This window comes from Scyliorhinus torazame, chromosome 1 (assembly GCF_047496885.1).
Source record: "Scyliorhinus torazame isolate Kashiwa2021f chromosome 1, sScyTor2.1, whole genome shotgun sequence".
Taxonomy (NCBI): Eukaryota; Metazoa; Chordata; class Chondrichthyes; order Carcharhiniformes; family Scyliorhinidae; genus Scyliorhinus; species Scyliorhinus torazame.
Window position 1 is genome coordinate 290343425 of NC_092707.1, and position 23525 is coordinate 290366949.

The 23525-nt window shown below is 47.5% G+C and overlaps 1 protein-coding gene across 1 annotated transcript in view; it reads left to right on the forward strand.

Annotated features, from left to right (window-relative positions):
• Positions 1–23525, forward strand: part of nup133 (nucleoporin 133) — a 116762-nt gene that overhangs the window by 49582 nt on the left and 43655 nt on the right. Inside the window, 5 exon segments of the mRNA XM_072507373.1 lie at positions 422–579; positions 15609–15694; positions 19305–19468; positions 20756–20850; positions 21801–22025. Of these exon segments, the coding sequence (XP_072363474.1) occupies positions 422–579; positions 15609–15694; positions 19305–19468; positions 20756–20850; positions 21801–22025 (728 nt within the window).

Consider the following 23525-nt stretch of genomic DNA (forward strand, 5'->3'; position numbering starts at 1 on the left):
CTGATGAAGAAGCTTTGCTCCGAAAGCTAGTGATTCAAAACAAACTTGATGGACTTTAACCTGGTGTTTGAAAATTCTTGTCCTTGTTTTCAAATTCCTTCATGAGTTTGCCTCTCCACATCTCTGTAACCTCCTTGGACTTTCAGACATTTCTGCACTCTGCCAATTCTGACTTGTGCATTTCTACTTTTAATCAGGATCATTGGCATTGCCTTCCATCTCTGTTCCTCCTTAAATCCTATCTTTTTGATCAAGTTGTGGTCACCGTGTCCTAATGTTTGGCTGGATGCCAAATCTTGTGCCATAACACTCCAGTTAAGTACCTTGGATTGCTTTATTACATTAAGAGCACTACATAAATGCTAGTTATTAATGTATCAACTTGTATGTTAATTGTTCAATGCTGTCATTGATATTGCAGGTGATGGTATCCTGGGAGCTGGAAGTTTTGCTGGATTGCCTGTCCTCTTCTGCAGGAACAGTGGTTTGGTTGCTGCTCGTCTGAAGGAAAGTGCGTCAATGTTACCTGAAAATATTGAAGATTCTCTGGCCTTGGCAGCATCTGAGACAGCGGGGCAGGTAAGGTTTAGTTCTGTTCTATTCTATTTAGAGTATAATGGGTTGTCCAGAATAAAGGTATGACTGCACAAGAAAGGGTGCAGAGGGCATTCATCAGGATCATTTCAGGTATGAAGTGAGGCTGGTTAGGCTGGGATTGTTTTCCTTAGATCAGAGAAGGCAATGGGGAAGCTGACCGAGGTGTACAAAACCATGAGGGACATAGGGTAGATAGGAAGAAACCTTTCCCCTGAGTAGAGTGATTAATAGCCAGGGGCTACAGATTTGATCATAGAATCCCTACAGTGCAAAAGGAGGCCATTCAGACCATCCACTCTGCACCGACCCTCTGAAAATGCACTCTACATAGATTTACTCTCCCACTCTATAGGATAAGCTGCACATCCCTGGACACTAAAGAGCAATTTAGCATGGCCAATCCACCTAACATACACATCGTTGAACTGTGGAAAGAAACCGGGGCACCCGAGGAAAGCCACGTAGACACGGGGAGAACACGCAAATGCCACACAGTCACCCCAGGCTGGAATCAAAACAAGTCCCTGGTGCTGTGAGGCAGCAGTGATAATCACTGTGCCATGGTGCCGCCACCGTGTTTGCCAGGAGCAACACCAGGCATGCCTAAAAATGAGGTGTCAAGCTGGCGAAGCTGCAACACAGGACTAATGTATGCCAAGCAGCAAGTAACAGACAAATCTAAGCGATTCCATAACAAATGCATCAGATCTAAGCTCTGCAGTCCTACCGCATTCAGCTGTGAATGGTGGCGGACAATTAAACAACTCACTGGTGGAGGAGGCTCCACAAATATCCCAATCCTCCATTGTGGAGGAGCCCAGCACATCTGTCCAAAAGACGAGGCTGCTGAAACATTCACAACCATCTTTCAACCAGAATTGTCGAGTGGATGATCCATCTTGATCCCCTCCGGAGGTCCCCAGCATCATATTGTCAGTCTTCAGCCAATACGATTCACTCCATGTGATATCAAGAAACGGCTGAAGGCACTGGATACTGCAAAGGCTATGGCCCGTGACAATATCCCGCAATAGTACTGAAGACTTGTGCTCCAGAACTTGCTGCATCCCTAGCCAAGCTGTTCCGCACAGCTACAATTCTGGGATCTATCTGGCAATGTGGAAAATTGCCCAGGTGTCGTGCACACAAGAAACAAGACAAATCCAACCCAGCCAATTGCTGCCCTATCAGTCTATTCTCCATCATCAGCAAAGTGATGGAAAGAGTCATCAGCCGTGTAATGAAGTGTCACTTCCTCAGCAATAACCTGCTCACAGATGCTCAGTTTTTGTTCTGCACAGGTCACTCCGCTTCTGACCTCATTACGAATTTGGACAAAAGAGCTGAATGCCAGAGGTGAAATCAGTGACTGCCCTTTACATCAAGGCAGCATTTGATCGAGTGTGGTATCAAGGAACCCTAGCGAAACTTGAATCAACGGGAATCGGGGAAACTCTCCATTGGTTGCAATCGTACCTGGCACAAAGGAAGATGGTTATGGTAGTTGGAGGTCAATCATCCTGCACCAGGATATCACTGCAGGAGTTCCTCAGGATAATCTCCTACTCCTAACCGTCTTCACATGCTTAGTCAATGACTTCCCTTCCATCATAAGATCATGTATGGGTATGTTCGCTGATGACTGCACAATGTTTAGCACCATTCGTGACTTTTCAGATAATGAAGCAGTCCATGTCCAAAAGCAGCAAGACCTGGACAATATGCAGGCTTAGACTGACTAGCGGCAAATTACATTCCAACAAGAGAGGATCTAACCAACGCCCCTTGACGTTCAAATGTCATTACCATCGCTGAATACCCCACAATCAACATGCTGGGGGTTACCATTAATCAAAATTGATCTGTACTAGCCAGATTAATATTGTGGCTACCAGATCAGGTCAAAGGCTAGGAATTCTATGGTCAATTACTCACCTCCTGACACCCGCCTCCACCCCCAGCAAAAAAGCCTGTCTGCATCTGGAAGGCACAAGTCAGGAGTGTAATGGAATACTCTCCACTTGCCTGGATGAGTGCAGCTGTAATAATACTGAAGAAACCCAACACCATCCAGGACAAAGCAGCTTGCTTGATTGCTACCCCTTCCACAAAAATTCAATCCCTTCACCATCACTGACTAACATGTGCATCATCTCTAAGATATACTTCAGGAATTCGCAAGGTTCCTTAGGCAGCACCTTCCAAACTCCTGACTGCTGCCATCTAGAAGGACAAGAGCAGCAGATATTTGGGAATCCCACCAGCTGGTTCCTCTCCAAATCACTCACCACCCAACTTGGAAATATTTTGCCGTTCCTTCACTGTCACTGGGTCAAAATCTGGGCACTCCCTCCCTAACATCACTGTTGGTGTACTACACCTCTGGACTGCAGCAAATCAAGAAGACAACTCATCACCACTTTCTGAAGGGCAACTAGGGATGGATAATAAATGCTGGCCTAACCAGTGACGCCCACTTCCCATAATTGAATATCAACATTTTATAACAGTTTAGAGAGGATGTGAGGAAAAACCTGTTCACCCAGGGGGTGGTGGAAATCTTGTACTCATTGCCTGAAAGGGTGGAGGAGGCGGGAGCTGTCACAGCATTTAAGAAACATTTTAGATGAGCACTTGAAACGCCAGAGCATACAAGGCTGCAGACCATATTCTGGACAATGGGATTAGCACAGATAGGTGCTTGATAGCTGGTGCAGACATGATGGGCTGAAGGGCCTCTTTCTTTGATGTAAAACTCTGTCTATGTCTAAAAACAGAAAATACTGCAAATACTAAGGTCAGGTAGCATCTGTGGGGAGAGAAAGGCAATTAACGTTCTGGATCAACAGCCTTCCATTAGAACTGACTGGACTTAAATGGGGTGAATATCCATTTGATTGCTTCTTGAGATGGGAAATGGGGTGCCTCCCCCACCATGTTCTATTGGACAGAATGAGCTGATGTGTTCAATGGTCTAGGGCTTGTGACCGGAGTCACAGTTTCTCTTATGGGGCATGTTATGGTCCAGGATTTAGAGAACCCCAAAGTGTATCATGGAGTTCATCTGACCCACCATTTTAAGTAGATTTTGGTTATGGGGAACACAAGGGTCCACTTTACAGGTGTGATACTTTTAGTTCTCTGTTGCATGTTTAAACAAAAACAATGTTTATTCTATGAACCCAGTTAACATTTTATGAACATAGTGAACATTTTAGCAACCATCAATTCAAATACACCCCATCAAAGAATGCAGTACTCCATAAGACATCCCTAAGACAAAAACCCTTTTTACAGAAGGACAGCAGGTTTAAATTCTCTACTGAGAGCAGTTACCATTTTGAATCAACAAATGATCATTCTTTAGCTTTCAGAGATTCATACACATCTTTCTGTGACTGCAGCTTCTCCAAATCTAAAACTAAACTAAACCGAGCCACAAAGCTTGCCAGCTCAAAATGAAAGTGAAAGACATCCCAGCTGATATCAGTGCTGCCATTTGCGGAACACACATTTCTTAAAGGGACTCTTACATGACACCTCCCCCCAGAAAAAAAATAAACCATCAACTTCAAGATGGTTTCATTTTTTACCTTGTCACTTTCCGTTAAGAAATATTGATAGTAAAGATAGTTTGTGTTTAACAGAACAAACACTGAAACATTTAAAATAACATAGTCCATTTTAGTTCTTCTTCCTGTAACTCGTCATCACATTCATGACAAAGAAGGACAGTGCAGAAGGATGTTACAAGTTACAGAGGGACATAGGTAAGCTGCAGAGCTGGGCTGAGAGGTGGCAAATGGAGTTTAATGTAGAGAAGTGTGATGTGATTCATTTTGGAAGGAATAACGGGAAGACAGAGAGAGTACTGGGCTGATGGTAAGATTCTTGGCAGTGTGGATGAGCAGAGAGATCTCGGTGTCCATGTACATAGATCCCTGAAAGTTGCCACCCAGGTTGAGCGGGTTGTTAAGGCGCAAGGTGTGTTAGCTTTTATTGGTAGAGGGATTGAGTTTCAGAGCCATGTTGCAGCTGTACAAAACTCTGGTGCGGCCGTATTTGGAGTATTGCGTGCAATTCTGGTCGCCGCTTGAGAGGAAGGATGTGGAAGCATTGGAAAGGGTGCAGAGGAGATTTAGCAGAATGTTGCCTGGTATGGAGGGAAGATCTTATGAGGAAAGGCTGAGGGACTTGAGGCTGTTTTCGTTAGAGAGAAAAAGGTTAAGAGGTGACTTAATTGAGGCATACAAGATGATCAGAGGATTGGATAGGGTGGACAGTGAGAGCCTTTTTCCTCGGATGGTGATGTCTAGCACGAGGGGACATAGCTTTAAATTAAGGGGAGATAGATATAAGACAGATGTCAGAGGTAGGTTCTTTACTCAGAGAGTAGTAAGGGCGTGGAATGCCCTGCCTGCAACAGTAGTGGACTCGCCAACACGAAGGACATTCAAATGGTCATTGGATAGACATATGGACGATAAGGGAATAGTGTAGATGGGCTTTAGAGTGGTTTCACAGGTCGGCGCAACATCGTGGGCCGAAGGGCCTGTACTGCGCTGTATTGTTCTATGTTCTAAAGCATCGGCTATCATGATTTGTCATCCTGCCATGTGTATTATTTTGAAATTAAATGGCTGTAACAATAAAATCCATCGAAACAGTCTTGCATTGTTCTGGAATCGCTCCAAAAACGTCAATGGATTATGATCCGTATATATCATTGTGTCAGACTGATTGCTGGTCACATAGATTTGAAATGTTGCAAAGCCAGCACCAAGCTCAAAGTCTCCTTCTCAATCATTGAATACTTCCTCTGGTGAGAATTCAATTTCTTTGAAAAATAACCAATAGGCCGCTTGAGCCCTTCGTCGGCGTCGTCTTCTAGAAGCACCGCACCTACGCCCACATCACTCGCATCAACAGCCACTTTGAATGGTTTTGTGTAATTTGGGATGGCTAACACGGGAGCAGTGGTTAACACAGTCTTCAGGCCGTCAAATGCCTATTGACACTCCGCTGTCCACTTAAACTTGCTGCACTTCTTGAGCAAGTCCGTCAGTGGAGCAACCACACAGTTACAGTTCGGCACAAATTTCCAGTAAAATCCACTCCTATCGAGAAATTGCATTATTTCCCTTCGTGTCGAGGGTATCGGAAACTCTTCAATAACTTTTGTTTTCACCTCCCATGTGACCATTCGACCCTGTCCAATTGTATGGCCAAGGAAAGCGACTTGGGCTTTTCCAAATTCACTTTTGGCTAGGTTTACCACCAAACCCGCCTCCTGAAGTCGAACAAATAACTCCATCAGATGCTTCAAATGTTCTTTCCATGTCTGGCTAAAAATTGCCAGATCTTTGATGTATACCGCACAATTGGGTAATCCGGAAACAACTTTGTTAGTTAACCGTTGAAATGTGGCTGGGACGTTTTTCATGCCAAATGGCATAACTTTGAATTGGTATATACCATCTGGAGTCACAAAGCTGAAATCTCCTTCGCCCTTTCAGATAAAGGTATCTGCCAGTAACCTTTAAGTAAATCCAGTTTGGAAATAAAAGCTGATTGTCGGACTTCCGGTTGTGGCTATGCGGAGCTAAGTCACACATTCGGCAGCTCCCGCTAAAAATTGACTTTTGGGCTCTTTTCAGGGCCCCCAACGGAATTCTTTCGACGTTTCCCGGTGTGGGAAGGAGATTGCAATAGTTCCCCAACAGTGTATGGCTTGGACCAGGAGAGGGGCGACTAAAATGTGGCGGTGAACCCAAAGAAGGTGCGAGGGAAGAAGAGCAAAATGACGGCGGGCGGGGACCAGGCAGCGTGGGCGCAGGAGCAGCAGGAGGTTATCCAGCGCTGCTTCAGGGAGATCAAAGCGGACCTGCTGGAGTCGATGAAGGCTTCTATCAATAAGCTGCTGGAGACCCAGACAGCCCAGGGAGTGGCGATCCGAGGTCCGACAAAAGATCTCCGACAACGAGGACGAGATCTTGGGCATTGCGGTAAAGGTCGAGGCGCTCCACAAGAAATGGCAGGAACGGTTCGAGGAGATGGAGAATCGGTCGAGACGGAAGAATTTGCGGATTCTGGGCCTCCCAGAGGGGTTGGACCTGGGGGCCTATGTGGTCACCATGTTAAACTCGCTGATGGGACCGGGGTCCTTCCAGGGGCCCCTGGAGCTGGAAGGGGCCCATAGAGTGATGGCGAGGAGGCCCAAGGCTAACGAGCCGCCGCGGGCAGTGCTGGTGCGGTTTCATCGGTTCGCTGATCGGGAGTGCGTACTCAGGTGAGCCAAGAAAGAGGGGAGCAGCAGGTGGGAGAACGCGGAGGTTTGAATATACCAGGACTGGAGTGCGGAGGTGGCGAAGAAGAGGGCCGGGTGCAATCGGGCGAAGGCGGTGCTGCACAGGAAGGGGATGAAGTTTGGCATGCTGCAGCTGGCACGACTGTGGGTCACCTACAAGGACCAGCACTATTATTGAGTCTCTGGAGGAGGCGAGGGCCTTTGTCCAGGCCGAAAAGCTGGACACAAACTGAGGGTCAAGATGGGTGGTCGGGGATTGCTGTTGCGATCTTACATTTTGAGGGGGGGGTTCTTTCCTCTTATTTCTTTTTGGTTCGGTTAGGGTGGGTTGGGCACTGTTTTGGTTGGGTCTGTCGGGTGGGCTCTTGGAGAGGGGTAAGTAAATGGAGTAGGGATGGATGGCAGGTAGGGGGGATGGGGCCCTGCGGGGAGGGCGAGGCCCGAGTTGGGGGTGAGGGCACTGGGCCTGTAAAAGGAGCGGCGTCAGAGGTGGCGGGGCCGGGCAGGTGGAAAGCACGGGCTTTTTCCCGCGTCGAAGGCTGGGCCGGGGCGGGGAAGCGAGGGATGTTTCCCGCGCTTGGGATGGAAGGGGGAAAGCCTGTGGATGGGTAATGGAGGAGGAGGGTATGTCCTACAATGGGAGGAGTCAAAGGAGAGGCAGGAGTAGCCGGGATCAGCAGGAGTCAGCTGACTTGCGGGAGTGCAATGGGGGCGGTAAAGCATCTAGGAGGGGTCCCAGGTGGGGGTGGGTGGGTGGGGGGGAACAGTGTTGCTGCTGCTACGGTCAAGAGGGAGCTGGAGCAAGTAGAGGGGGTTGGGACGGGGGTCTGCCGCCGTGGGATGCGGGTGTGTGGCTGGCCAAGCAGGGGTTATGGCTAGTCGGTGGGGGAGGGGGGCGGGTAGCCCCCTGATCCGGCTGATAACCTGGGATGTAAGGGGACTGAACGGGCCGGTCAAGCGGGCCCGGGTGTTCACGCACCTGAAGGGCTGAAGGCGGATGTGGTCATGCTCCAGGAGACACCTGAATGTGGCAGACCAGGTAAGAAGATTGAGGAAGGGGTGGGTAGGTCAGGTGTTTCATTCGGGGCTGGATGCCAAAAATCGGGGTGTGGCGATCTTGGTGGGAAAGAGGGTGTCGTTCGAGGCATCGAGCATTGTGACAGACCATGGTGGCAGGTACGTAATGGTAAGTGGTAAGCTGCAAGGGGAGAGGGTGGTGCTGGTCAATGTGTATGCCCCGAACTGGGACGATGGGTGTTTTATGAGGCGCATGTTGGGTCGGATCCCGGACTTGGAAGTGGGGGTGCCTTTAACACGGTGTTGGATCCGGCACTGGATCGCTCCAGGTCTCGGACGGGTAGGAAGCCGGCAGCGGCTAAGGTGCTGAGGGGGTTTATGGACCAGATGGGAGGGTGGACCCTTGGAGATTTGCAAGGCCGGGGGCTAGGGAATTTTCATTCTTCTCGCATGTTCATAAGGCTTATTCCCGAATCGACTTTTTTATTATGAGTAGGGCGCTGATAGCGAGAGTAGAGGATACCGAGTACTCGGCGATAGCCATTTCGGATCACGCCCCGCATTGGGTAGACCTAGAGCTGGGGAGGAGAGGGACCAGCGCCTGTTGTGGCGCTTGGAGGTGGGGCTGTTGGCGGACGAGAAGGTGAGTGAGCGGGTCCGAGGAAGCATAGAGTGGTACCTGGACGCCAACGATAACGGGGAGGTCCGAGTGGGGATGGTATGGGAGGCGCTGAAGGCGGTGGTTAGGGGAGAGCTGATCTCCATTAGGGCCCACAAGGAGAGGAGAGAGCAAAGGGAGAGGCTGGTGGGGGAGATGGTGAGGGTCGACAGGAGGTATGTGGAAGTGCTTGAGGAAGGACTGTTGAGGAAGAGGCGTAGCCTCCAGGCCGAATTTGACCTGTTGACCACCAGGAAGGCGGAGGTGCAGTGGAGGAAGGCCCGGGGGCGATTTATGAGTATAGGGAAAAGGCAAGTCGGATGCTGGCGCATCAGCTTCGGAAGCGGGACGCAGCTAGGGAGATCGTGGGAGTTGAGGATGGGGTAGTGAGTGTGGTGCGGAGTGGGGTTGGCATCAATGGGGTCTTCAGGCACTTTTATGAGGAATTGTATCGGTCCGAGCCCCCACTGGAAGAGGGAGGGATGGGCCGCTTTCTGGACCAATTGATGTTTCCGAAGGTGGAGGGGGGACTGGTGGCGGGATTGGGGGCCCCGATTGGGCAGGAGGAGCTGGCCAAAGGGATAGGGAGCATGCAGGCGGGGAAGGCACCGGGGACGGACGGTTTCCCGGTCGAGTTCTACAAGAAATATGTGGACCTGTTGGGCCCGTTGCTCGTTAGGACCTTCAATGAGGCAAGGGAGGGGGGGGGCACTGATCTCCTTGATCGTGAGGCGGGACAAGGATCCCCTGCAGTGTGGGTCTTGCAGGCCAATTTTGTTGTTAAATGTAGATGCCAAGGTGCTGGCGAAGGTCTTAGCCACGAGAATTGAGGATTGTGTGCCGCAGGTGATCCATGAAGACCAGACTGGGTTCGTGAAGGAGAGGTAGTTGAACGCGAATATGCGGAGGCTCCTGAACGTTATTATGATGCCGGCGAGGGTGGCGGAGATAGTGGTGGCGATGGACGCTGAGAAGGCCTTCGATAGGGTAGAGTGGGGGTACTTGTGGGAGGTGCTGAACAGGTTCGGGTTTGGGGAGGGGTCTGTTAGGCTGTTGTACGAGGGCCCGATGGCGAGTGTGGCCACGAACAAGAGGAGGTCTGAGTACTTACGGTTGCATCGAGGAGTGAGGCAGGGGTGTCCCCTGTCCCCCCTGCTCTTCGCACTGGTGATTGAACCCCTGGCTATGGAACTAAGGGAGTCGAGGAACTGGAGGGGGTTGGTGCGGGGTGGGGAGGAGCATAGGGTGTCGTTCCATGCGGACAACTTGCTGCTATATGTGGTGGACCCGGTGGGGGGAATGCCGGAGGTAATGAGGATCCCCAGGAAGTTCGGGGATTTCTCGGGGTACAAGCTCAACATGGGGAAGAGCGAGTTGTTTGTGGTTCACCCAGGGGACCAGGAGAGGGGGATTGGCGAGCTCCCACTAAAAGGGCGGAGAGGAGCTTCAGGTATTTGGGGGTCCAGGTGGCCAGGAGCTGGGGGCCCCTGCATAGACTTAATTTCACGAGGCTGATAGATTAAATGGAGGAGAGGTTCAAGAGGTGGGACGCGTTGCTGCTGTCCCTGGCGGGTAGGGTGCAGTCAGTTAAGATAACTGTGCTCCCAAGGTTTTTGTTCCTGATCCAGTGCGTCCCCATGTTTATCCCGAAGGCCTTCTTTAGGTGGGTCAACAGGAGCAGAACGGGGTTTGTGTGGGCGCGAGGGACTCCGAGGGTGAGAAGGGTGTTCCTGGAGCGGAGTAGGGATGGGGGGGGCTGGCACTGCCCAACCTCTGTGCGTACTACTGGGCCGCCAATGTTCCGATGGTGCGCAAGTGGGTGATGGAGGGGGAGGGGGCTGCATGGAAGAGGCTGGAGACGGCGTCTTGTGAGGGTATGAGTCTGGAGGCGCTGGCAACGGCGCCGCTGCCGCTCCCTCCAATGAGGTATACCACGAGCCCGGTAGTGGCGGCTACCATCAAAATCTGGGGGCAGTGGAGGCGGCACAGGGGGGAAGTTGGGGCCTCGGTGTGGACCCCAATATGGGGGAATCACCGGTTTGTCCCAGGGACAATCGACTGAGGGTTTTCGGGCTGGCACAGGGCAGGGATAAGAAGATTGGGGGACCTGTTTGTCGACGGGAAGTTCGCGAGCCTGGGTGGGCTGGAGGAGAAGTATGGGCTCCCCCCCCCCCCCCCCCCCCCTCCCCCGGGAACACCGTTTGATATTTACAGGTAAGGACGTTTGCCAGGCGGCAAGTGGTGGAATTCTCGCGGCTGCTGCCACACACACTACAGGACAGGGTGCTCTCGGTGGGGGGGTTGGAGTGGGGAAGATCTCGGAAACTTACCAGGTGATGCAGGCGGAGGAGGAGGCCTCGGTGGTGGAGTTGAAAGGTAGGTGGGAGGAGGAGTTGGGAGAGGAGATTGAAGAGGGGACGTGGGCAGATGCCCTAGGGAGGGTGAACTCTTCCTCTTCATGCGCGAGGCTCAGCCTCATACAGTTTAAGGTGCTGCACAGGGCACACATGACCGGGAGAAGGATGAGCCGGTTCTTTGGGGGAGCGGACAGGTGTGTTAGGTGCTCAGGGAGCCCAGCAAATCACACCCATATGTTCTGGGCATGCCCAGCGCTGGAGGAATTTTGGAAGGGCGTAGCGAGGATGGTGTCGGGGGTGGTAGGATCCAGGGTCAAGCTGGGCTGGGGGCTCGCAATATTTGGGGTTGCAGGGGAGCCGGGAGTGCAGGAGGCGAAAGAGACCGGTATTCTGGCCTTTGCGTCTTTGGTAGCCCGGCAAAGGATTCTTCTTCAGTGGAGGGATGCGAGGCCCCCAAGCGTGGAATCCTGGATCAACGATATGGCGGGGTTTATTAAATTGGAGAGGGTGAAATTCACCTTAAGGGGATCGGTACAAGGGGTCTTCAGGCGGTGGCAGCCATTCTTGGACTTCCTGGCAGAACGGTAAATAATGGTCAGCAGCAACTCGGGCGGAGGGGGGGAGGGTTCTATTTTATTTTTGTTTATTTACCCTGGGGGATCTGAGGGGGTGTATAAATTTGCTATGTTTGCTTTGTGTTAATTCGGGGTGTTAATTTATTATTCATGTATGGGGGGAGGGGGGCACGGGGGTTGTTTTACTTTGTTCTGTATTTAATTCTATTGGGTTCATTTTTCATTCTGTTGTTGATATTTTGTGAAAACTCCAATAAAAATGTTTTTTTTTTTTTTAAAAAAAAAAAAGCTGATTGTCCCACTTTCTCAATGCGATCCTCCAAACGTGGGATAGGATAAGAGTCCGTTCTTGTAACTGCATTAACCTTTCTATAGTCCACACACAACCGTTGGGTACCGTCTGGTTTTGGTACCATCGCTCTGGGTGAGTGCCATTGGCTGTAACCCACTTCAATTATGTCATTTTTAAGCATACTTTCAATCTCTATGAAAACTTGTGCCAATTTTAAAGGATTAAGTCTGTATGGATGTTGTTTGATCGGAACAGCCTTTCTACATCATGTATAGCCATTTTAGTACTTCCCAATTTATCTCCACAAACTTTCCCATATGATATCAATAACTCTTTCAGGTCAGTCCGTTTTTCCTCTGGAAGATAACTCAACAATTTATCCCAATTTTTAAGAACATCCTCATTTTCCAATTTAATTTGAGGTATGTCAAATTCACAGTCATCTGGATTTAGTTTGTCACTTTGATATGAATCATTAAAACCACCTACGTTTGCCCTCCTTCCCTTTCAAAGTACCCTTTAAGCATATTTGCATGACACGTGTGACATGATCGACAAAATTGAACTACATCTTTATGTAGGCCAGGCCAATAAAAATGTTTTTGGGTTTTTGCTTGAGTTTTCCTCACTTCCAAATGACCTCCCACTGGCACCTCGTGCTACTCTCAACACCTCCTTTCTATACCCTATCGGCAATACCATTTGATCAACTTCTGCCCACTTTTCATCCGCCTGCATATGTAAAGGTCTTCATTTTCTCATCAAGACATCACTTTTACGGTAATAACACTCTGGTGTATATACCCAGATTTCTCTTCCGTATATGCTTTCTGATACATCCGTTTTATTTCTACATCTTTCTGTTGTAACTCTGCCAATTTTCCTGAACTAAAAATATCCACCTCATCCTCCACCTGTTCTTTTCCAACCATCTGATCAAAAATCGTTTCTGATAATTGAACTTCAACTTCATCTTCACTCTCTGATTTCTCCTCTTGTCTTAACCTATGACTTTGTGACCTGGTTACTACACAATCCGGAAAAATCCCAGGATATTTGTCCTTCAACATTTCAGTTGTCTATTTTCAAAGCCCTTATCCACCTATCAAAATTAATCTGTTTGATCCTTTCAAACTCCATGTATGTTTGACCAGGTTCTTTCCTTAAATTTCTAAACCTTTGTCTGTAGGCTTCAGGCACTAGTTCATATGCACCTAAGATGGAGTTTTTCACCTCCTCATACATCTCGGATACCTCCTCTGATCGTGACGCAAACACTTCACTAGCTCTACCTACCAACTTTGTTTGAATCAGTAATACCCACATGTCCTGTGACCATTTCATTTGTTTAGCCACTTTTTCAAATGAAATGAAAAAGGCTTCCACCTCCTTCGCATCAAACCTTGGCAATGCGTGGACATACTCAAATAGATCCCCACCAAGCCTTCGACTACAAAGCTCTTTCTCTTTATCCTCATCACTATCCTCCAACTGTACGTTTCCCTTTACATCTGCCAATTTTAACTGACTGTCATATTTCATGGCCATTTTCTCAAGTTCAAACTCTCTCTCTCTATCTTTTTCCCTAATCTGTATCTCCCTTTCTCTTTCTTTTTGTTCTGCTAGGGCCATTCTTTCTTTTCTCCTTTCTTCTCTCTCCTTTTCTTTTTCCTCTCTGTCTCTTTCTCTCTTTTCTTTTTCCTCTCTATCGTTTTCAAGCTGCTTTCATTCATTTTCATGTTCAAATTGCTTAATCTGCAACTGAATCTTTGCCATTTCCAAGGAGTCAGACTGTATCTCAGGCAATTTTTAATGCTCAGCTACCGCGGTATGTACCTCTTCTTTTCACATGTTGTTAGGTAACGTTAACTGCAATGTTTTTGCCAAATCTAAAAGCCTTTTTTTAGTCTCTGTTTGTAAGGTACTGCGTGTGACCTTATCCACCCCCAAAAACTTCTGAGCCTCCGAAAGAGCCATTGTCCACAACACACTCCCTACTTAAACTGAAATACCACACCTGAAAAGCAACCACATATATGCTCCCCTCTCGCTGTCTTTATGTTCACTAAGTCACCCAATAGATAGACTTTTGTCCCTCTCGAGCCCCCAATTTGTTATGGTCCAGGGTTTAGAGAACGCCAAAGCGGATCATGGTGTTCACCTGACGCACAACTTTAAATAGATTTTGGTTATGGGGAACACAAGGGCCCAATTTACAGGTGTGATGCAACAGAGAACTAAAAGTATGTTTAAACAAAAACAATGTTTATTCTATGAACCCAGTTAACATTTATTAACTTAGTGAACGTCGTAGCAACCATCAATTCAAATACACCGCCCCCCCCCCCAAAGAATACAGTACTCTATAAGACATCCATAAGACAAAAACCCTTTTTTACAGAAGGACAGCAGGTTTAAATTCTCTACTGAGAGCAGTTACCACTTTGAATCTCCAAATGAATGTTCTTTAGCTTGCAGAGATTCATACACCTCTTTCTGTGACTGCAGCTTCTCCAAATCTAAAACGAAACTAAACCGAGCCACAAAACAACTTTTCAGCTCAAAATGAAAGAGAAAGACAGCCCAGCTCCACCCACACTCTGACATCACTGCTGCCATTTGAGAAACACACATTTCTTAAAGGGACTCTTGCATGACGGGCAGGTAGCTACATTGTCCATGCTCTGTTTGGATTTGAGTGAACGCTGTCCACTGTCTTTGAAGGAGTTTGAAGTCAGCAACCACTGCTGTTGGTGCTTTATGCTGCATATGTTCCGTGATTTCATTCATCTGGTTAGTGGATTGATATCAACTTAAGGGCTATTAACTGCTTTTTCCCAAAATGGCCAGTGTGATTTTAAGAACAAGTCCTTGTGAACGGGAAGGTTGGTGTTGCTCGTGATTTTTACCATCTCACTGAGCACTTTAGAGTTGTGGTGAGCATCAGATGGGGCAATGTGGGACGGCACCAGGAGCCGCTCTTTTAGAATTAGCTTGAGCTTTCTTGATGCTGTCTTCATGGCATTTAGCGCAAGGGCCATGAGACAGAACAGTAGAGAAGATTATGACCACTGTTCTGGTGCAGAGTATTCTGGTTATCCTCCCACATTATCTTCCAGTGAGTTTCTGGACCAGGTTCAACCTATTGTTGTGTAATGGGACCTGATCACTGCACTGTTGCCATGTGCCGTGACCACCAGAGAGTGTGATGTGTAGAAGTGAATGGTGTCCGTCTGTCTTCTTTTGGAACCATAGAATCCCTAAAGTGCAGGAGGAGACCATTCAACCAATCAAGTCTGCACCAACCCTCCAAAAGAGCTCGCTATCTATGTCCACTCCTCCGCCCTATCCCTGTAACCCCATGCATTGATCATGGTCAATCTACCAACCCGCACATCTTTGGACTGTGGGAGGAAACCAGAGCACCTGGAGGAATCCCACGCAGACACTGGGAGAATGTGCAAACTCCACACAGTCAACCAAAGCCAAAATCGAACCAGTGTCACTGGCGCTGTTAACGACTGCACCACCATAGCACTTTTAAAATAGCTTCTAACTTTATGGAAATCTGAAGTGAAGTTAATTTGATGTGAAGGCAGAAACTTTGAAAATGTATCAAATTGTAGTTACAATAAAAATGAACAAAATACTTATGATTCCAATTGGGTTGCAGTCGTCTTCCCTAGGGTGGGCAGGAGGCAGTCCAAACACTAATCTGTGGGGTGGTGTTGCATTGATTGTTTATTGCAGTTAATTTCTGTGATTTTAATATGTAGTTAAGATTAAAATCCAATCATCTTCTCAGAGTGATGCCAGGCAACCATTTGAAAGATCAGAGGCACAAGAGGACAAAACTAAGATACTGAAAACTGCCTTTGTGATGTATTGCAGGTAAGACCAGGTGGTGAAATCTTGTGCTAAATGCAGATTTCTTAAGATTGATTGTCATGTGAAAAGTAGAATGACACCATGGCTTAAGAGGGTTAAATTAGGAGCAACGGTTGCGTAAACTTGGTTGTGGTTGCTTTCCTTGAAGTTCAGAAGGTTGAGGTGTGATCTAATCGAAGTGTTTGAAATATTAATGGGACTTTTAAGATAGATTCAGAATGACTGTTAGCTCAGATGAAGGAATCTGGAGCAAGGAGGTATAATCTTTATAGTTGGGGGCATTTAGGAGTGAAAGAGGATGCACTTCTTTACACACAAGGTTTGGGGAAATCTGGAGATCTCCTGAGAAAAGCTATGAACACTGGGGAGCAATTGGAGTTTATCAAACCACCGATCAATAGATTTTTAAGTAAGGGAGAAAAAGGAGTATGACGTTGAAGTACAGACAGCCATGACCCAAGTGCATGCTGGAACAGGTTCTATGGGCTGAATGGCCTACTGTTCCTATGTACTTCCAAAATTAAAGATTTAAATAGAATCATAGAATTTACAGTGCAGAAGGAGGCCATTCAGCCCATCGAGTCTGCACCAGCCTGTGGAAAGTGCACCCTACTTAAGTCCACACCTCCACCCTAACCCAGTAACCCCACCTAACTTTTTTTGGACACTAAGGGCAAATTTAGCATGGTCAATCCACCTAACCTGAACATCTTTTGGACTGTGGGAGGAAACCGGATCACCCAGAGGAAACCCCTGCAGACATTGGGAGAACGTGCAGACTCTGCACAGACAGTGACCCAAATGTTAGTCAGGTTCTTGGTTTTGGATTGAAGCAGATATTTCATTCACTTGGATGTAGCAAGTAGTTTGTGAAATGCTCTTGAAAAGAAAATCAAAGCTGCAAAATCACTTGTTTATTCTGGAGTATGATGCCAACTTAATTCCAAAAGGTTCCACCTCTCATGGTTTGATCCACGCAGGATTACAGGTAACTCCAGAACATATAACATTCTTCAGACTCCTGTTCCCACTGCATTCTAAGATCACGCTCAGCGCCATGCACCACCATATGCGCAAACGCGATATCTCTCCACAGCAGTGCCGACTCACCCTATCGCAAAGCTGTCCTTGGCCCCAGTTTCATTTCATTCTCATCAGATGTCTTAAAAATAAACTTTTTCTGTTCCTTTTTAAGGTGTTAAAATATGCAAGCTCCATCCAGGACCCTCCATCCCCTCCCGTCCCTTGGATCCCATTGTTTCCAACCCAAGCTCTTGCCGTGTATTGACCATACCCTCTGACCTTCCCTCTCTGAGACTGTACGTGATGTACTCAGCAAAGGACTCTGCTTCATACCCTTACATCCCCATCTCAAAGAATTTCGGGCTTGACGCTGAATGCTTCTCTACTGCCTTCATCTCCGTGCTCACTTCGGGCAGGAGTCCTCCCCGATAAACAGATCCTTTCACCCTCCTCCAGCATTCTCCGTCCAGCCGCTTACCAGCTCTTGATCTTTTCATTCAGAACTGTCGGTGTGACATTGACTATTTCTCTGCTCCTCTCCCCATTCTAATCTGCCGTATTCTGAACTTGCTGCACTCGACTCTCTCAGTCAAACCCTGACTTTGTCACCAAACCTGCTGACAAGTGTGGGCTGTTGTTGTCAGGCGTACTGCCCTCTACCTCGCAGAGATTGAACAGCAACTCCTCTTGCCTCCCCTTGGACCATGACCCCACCACTGGGCATCAAACCATTGTTTTCAGGACTGTCACAAATCTCAACCCCTCTGGAGAAATTCCTTCCATAGCTTCCAACCTCATAATTTCCCTGGACAGCCCGTTTCTGCCTTCACCCCAAAATCCACAAACACGGCTTTCCCTGTAGGCTCATTGTGTCAGCCTGTTTCTGCCCGACCAAACTCATTTTTTCCTATCTTGTCTCCATATCCTTGTCCAGTCCCTTCCAACCTACATTTGTGATTCCTCTTATACCCTACATCACATCAGGAAGTTGCAGTTTCCTGGCCCTAACCGTCTTCTCTTCACCATGGACGTCCAATCCCTCTATACCTCCTTCGCCACCAGGATGGTCTGAGGGTTCTCCCCTTGTTCCTCGAAGAGGCCTGAAAAATCCCCATCCACCACCACTCTTCTCTGTCTGGCTGAACTTGTCTTCGCTCTGAATAATTTCTCCTTTAACACGTCTCATTTCCTCGAAACCAAAGGTGTGGCTATGGGTATCCGCATGGGTCACAGTTTTGCCTGTCTCTTTATGGGCTATATGGAACATTCTTGTTTCGGTGCCACTTCATGTTCCCATCCGGACCTGGACAAATGTATTAATTTTGCTTCCAATCTCCACTTCTCTATCACCATCATATGGTTCATCTCCGACACTCTCTTTCCATTCCTTGACCTTTCTACTTCAATTTCTGGGGATAGACTGTCCACTGATATCCGTTCCAAACCTACTGACTACCACAGCTACCTCGACTACAGAACTTCACACCCAACAACTTATAAGGACTCCATCCCATTCTTTGCCTCTGATGCATTTGTTCCAATGATGCCACTTTCCAAAATGGTACTGCTGGCTGGCATGTCTTCGTTCTTCCTTAATTGTGGTTTCCCACCCATTGGTCCATTTCTCCATCACTCCCAACACCTCTCTCTCTTCCTATGACACCTTCCCATGCAATTGTAGAAAGTGTAATGTCTGTCCCTTTACCTCCTCCCAGGGTCTAAACATACTTTTTAATGGAGGCAGCGCTTAACATGCACCTCCTTCAAACTGGCCTATTGCATTCGCTGCTCCGAATGCGGTCTGCTCTACATTGAAGAGACTAAACGCAGACTCGGTGATCTCTGCAGAACACCATCGGTCCATCCGCAAACTGGACCCAGACTTTCCAGTGGCTGCCATTTCAACTCGCTGTCCTGTTCTCACGTCCACATGTTCGTCCTTTGCCTGCTGCAATATTCCAGTGAAGCCCAACACAAACTGGAGGGACATCACATCATCTTCTGATTAGGCACATGACAGCCTTCTGGACTTAACACTGAGTTCAACAACTTTAGACTATGAACTCCTCCACCTTCTCCACATTTTTTTTCTATCAATTTATCTTAATTTCTTCCATTGATCTGTTGTTCCCTCCCCATTGTTTCCCCCCCACCCTACTTGGGCCATCTCTTCCCAGTTGCCCTCTGGCACACTGTTCACTGTTGTCTGCCATTCGCACATTCTAATCTCTATGTGCCACTATCCGCACCCTTCTTGGCCTTAATCACCCCATTTATATTCCTTTTGTCTTTCTGTCCACGGCATCTTTGTCAATCTCCACATATCTCTGGCACCCTATCCAGCCCCATCCCTCCACACCCCTCCTTACAACAGAATAAATCTGACTCTATTTCCAGTTCTCTCCAGCTTTGACAAAAGGTCATCCAGACTCTAAACGTTAGCTTCCTTCTCTCTCCATGGATGCTGTCAGACCTCCTGAGATTGTCCAGTGTTTTCTGTTTTTGTTTCAGAAATCTGAAAATCATTTGCTTTTATGTCCATTCTGCTGTTGCATGCAATTTGAGTCACTTTAATCATTTTAATTTCCAGAAAGGACATCCTTGGTTCCCAGAACATGTTGGAGGAATTATTCCCGGATGATTCTGATATGGGACCAGACTCTGATCTAGACATGGCTGTAGCACAGATTAGTCTTGATCTGATCAATGACTATCCTGCTTGTGACCCACGCTGGGCTGAGTCTGTACCGAATGGTAAGCTTTTGTATTGGAAATCTGTACCACTGAATTTGTTGGAATACACTGTTCATCAGGAAGTTAAGTAGGAATGACCATAGTTTCTGGGAAATTGACCAAATCCCTCAACACTCACCAGCCTATCCACTCTGATGCTGCACCACCCTATTATTTGATCACACTTGGTAAATTGTCTATTGCTGCTGCAACAATTAGGGTAATTGGTTACTGATCCCAATTAACATCTCATGAGAATATGTCTGTGATCTGAATTATGCGCCTTTTAGAAAGGTTGTTGAGATCTTCGATATTTCTGCTCTCTACTGAAGTAGGACCTATTACCAACTTCATGAAGCTAACGGGAGATATAGCATTGGAGCTATCATAGAATCCCTACAGTGCAGAAGGAGGCTATTCAGCCCATCGAGCCTGCACTGACCCTCTGAAAGAGCGCCCCACCTAGGCCCACTCCCCCTTAACCCCGCCTGCACATCTTTGGACTGCGGGAGGAAACCCGTGCAGACGGGGGGGAAGTGCAAATTCCACACAGACAGTCACCCAAGGGCAGAATTGAACCCGGGTCCCTGGCACTGAGAGACAGGAGTGCTAACCACTGTGCCGCATAGTCCTGGGTTCCTGGATAAACTTTTCAATTATGCAAATATCTTTATCTTCCCCCACAGTCGAGCTGAAAGCGCTAGTCCGTGTGCTACCCGTTTTCTCTCTTACTATATACAGGGTTTCCGTGTTTGTTGCCATTGCTTCCAGTTCCCTGGTGAAACTTGTGTTTATGGGGTTTGGATAGGTGTCTGTGGGAATTTGGAATAGTTAAGATATCATCCTGATCCCAAAACACAGCAGCCAGTATATTTCCTGCTCCCGTGCCCACAGAAAAGAATGCCTGGTGTGAAGGACAAAAGCAAACTTTCTCACTGTAACTACCTGCTGCAAATTAAAATCTCTGTACATTAATAAAGCAGCATTTCCTTACCTCTTGTTCCTGAGTCTTGATGTGGGAAGTTCTTTGTAAGCAGTGAATGCTTCAGGTCTGATGTAAGGTATTGATGGATGTCAGATGCTGGAGACAAAGCTGAAGGATTCCAGTTATTGTGCAGTCATCAGCATACTTTTATCCTGAATTTTGGAATGCCATTTGGTTGTGTATGTGGAAGGGATATTTTGCAACCATAATTATAGCATAACTACATATCAACATTGTGAATAATGCTTAACTTTGAGATGATCCTTGCAGTTTATTAGACCGGTGTACGGTTGAGTTGTAAGAATATTGTGTTCTCTTCACAGATGTAAGTAGATTTAGCAACACCTCCCTGCTGCTGCTTCATCAGCTGGAAGATAAAATGAAAGCCCATTACTGTTTGATGGAATTTCTCCAGGATGTAAGTTGTTTGTTTTTTAAAATGATAAATTTGGTGCCCAATTCTTTTTTTTCCCCAATAAAGGGGCAATTTAATGTGACCAATCCAAATACCCTGCATATCTTTGGGTTCTGGGGGTGAGACCTATGCAGACACTGGTAGAATGTATAAACGCCACACGGACAGTGACCCGGGGCTGGGATCGAACCCGGGTCCTCGGCGCCGTGAGGGTTGTAAGTTTTAATTCAAAGAATGAACAGCTTGCTCTTATATAGTGTCTGAATGTGCTGGAATATTTCCCAGTAGTTGAATTCTTTTGAAGTCTAGCCATTTGTTATACAAGTGCAAAGCTGATTTGTGCACAGGAGAATCCCACAAACAGGAAATGATCAATTATATTGGTGGTTATGGGAGGAATGCAGGCCAGGAATCTTGCATCTCTACACTTTGAACAGCATTAGGGCCTTGCTTGCATCCATATGAATAGCAGATAAGATCTTGACAACACCTCGTCCAAAAGACAACGTTTCAGACCATGCAGGCCTCCGTATTGCTCATGCCCTTGAGTGAGACTTGAACACATGAGCTGCTGACTCAGGTGACATTGTCATCACTGCGCTGTAGCCATGTTGAGGAAAGTTTCAGCAGTAGATCCATCTGAAATTACCTTCCAGGTTTGAAACTTGTGTAAAATGTTAGGGACAGATTCTGCCCTCTGCGTGCCCACACGCACACACGGTGCTATGGCGATAGAAGATGGAACAGATGAACAGGAATTGGTAACCAAAGACAAAGCGCGTAACATAATACATTGTATGGGATCAGACTACCAGTTGAAATTGAAAAGCAAGCATTGGCACTGGGCTGAATGTTCTTTCCTTTGATTTAATTTGTTGAAGATGACTGGACCTCAGATAAACATATCATGCTGTCTAGCATCAAATCTGTTAATCCCTATTTATTCAATCTAGATGGAATTACTAAATCGCCTCCAGACTGTTGTGGTGCGTGGAATCCCAATGGCAACACGCCTCTTGCTCTGTGAACATGCCGAGAAGCTTTCTGCTGCTATTGTTCTAAAAAACCACCACACCAAGTTTCCTGAAGTTGTAAATGCTGCAATTAACTCTGCCCTGAATAAACAGAATGAAGGCATTCCTCAGAACCTGACCCCAGCTGATATTTTCTTCCGGGAGGTATGAGTTTCGTGCTCTGTTGAGAAGGCGTGAAATGTTTTACTGAGATGATTAACTGCTACCTGTGAAAAAAGCACTGAATTAACTTTTTAAATGAAAGTTGTCACAGTATTTACAGCATGGAAAGAAGCCGTTCCGCCCTGTCCGTACCGGCCATCAAGCACCTATTTACTCTAATTCCATTTTCCAGCGGGGCTGGTTAGCGGGCCAGCGATAGGTGGAGATTGACAAAGATGCTGTGGACAGAAAGACAAAAGAAAATGTAAATGGGGGCGATTAAGGCTAAGAAGGGTGCTGACAGTGGCACATTGAGATCAGAATGACAGAACAAAGGTAAACAGTATGTCAAAGGACAACCAGAACTCCGTGTTTGGTCAGGAAAGCTGTAATGTGCCGAATTGCAAGATGAAGTGCTGTTTCTCCAGTTTGTGCTGAGTTTAGCTGGAACATTGCAGCAGGCCAAGGACAGACATGTGGACATGGGAGCAGGACGGTGAGATGAAATGGCAGCGACAGGAAGGTCTGAGTCCTGCTTGCGGATGGACCAAAGGTGTTCTCCAAAGCAGTCACCCGATTGCGCTTAGTCTCTCCAATGTCGAGTAAACCACGTTGGGAGCAGCGAATGCAATAGACCAGATTGAAGGAGGTGCGCTTGAAGTGCCGCCCTGGGAAGATGAACAGGGAGGAGGTAAAGGAGCAGGTGTTACACCTTCTGCGATTGCATGGGAAGGTGCTGTGGGAAGAGGGTGAGGTGTTGGGGGAGTGGACCAGCGTATCCATGAAGGACCGGCCACTGCAGAATGCTGACTGGGAGTATGGGGAAGGTATGTTTGGTGGTGACGGCATCATGCTGGAGTTGGCATGACTGGCGGAAGATGATTCTTTGACTGCAAAGGCTGGTGGGGTGAGTGAGGACAAGGAGGACCCTGTCCTGGTTCTGGAAGGGAGAGGAAGGGAAGGGGTGAGAGCTGAGGTGCGGGAGATGGGTCAGACATGGTTGAGAGCCCGATCAACCACCAAGGGTGGGAAACCACGATTAAGGGAGATGTCAGCCACCGTTTTAGAAAGTGGCATCAATGGAACAGATGCGATGGAGGCGAAGGAACTGCGAGAATGGGACTGAATCCTTGCAGGATGTGGGATGTGAAGAGCTGTAGTCGAGGTAACTGAAGGAGTCGGTGGGCCTGTACTGCATACTAGTGGACCGTGTATCCCCCGACATGGAGATTGAGAGGTCATGGTAGTGAGATCGAGACGTCAAGATAGTGAAGGAATGTATCAGATATGGACCATGTGAAGGTGATAGAGGTGTGAAAATTGGAGGAGAAATTAATCAATATTTCCAGGTCCGGATGGGAATATGATACGGCACCGAAACAGCCGTCGATGTACCGATGAGACTTGTGGGATGGGGCCAGAGTAGGACTGGAACAGGGAATGTTCCACAAACTCCATAAAGTGACCGACAAAACTGGGACCCATGCGGGTCACCCATAGCCA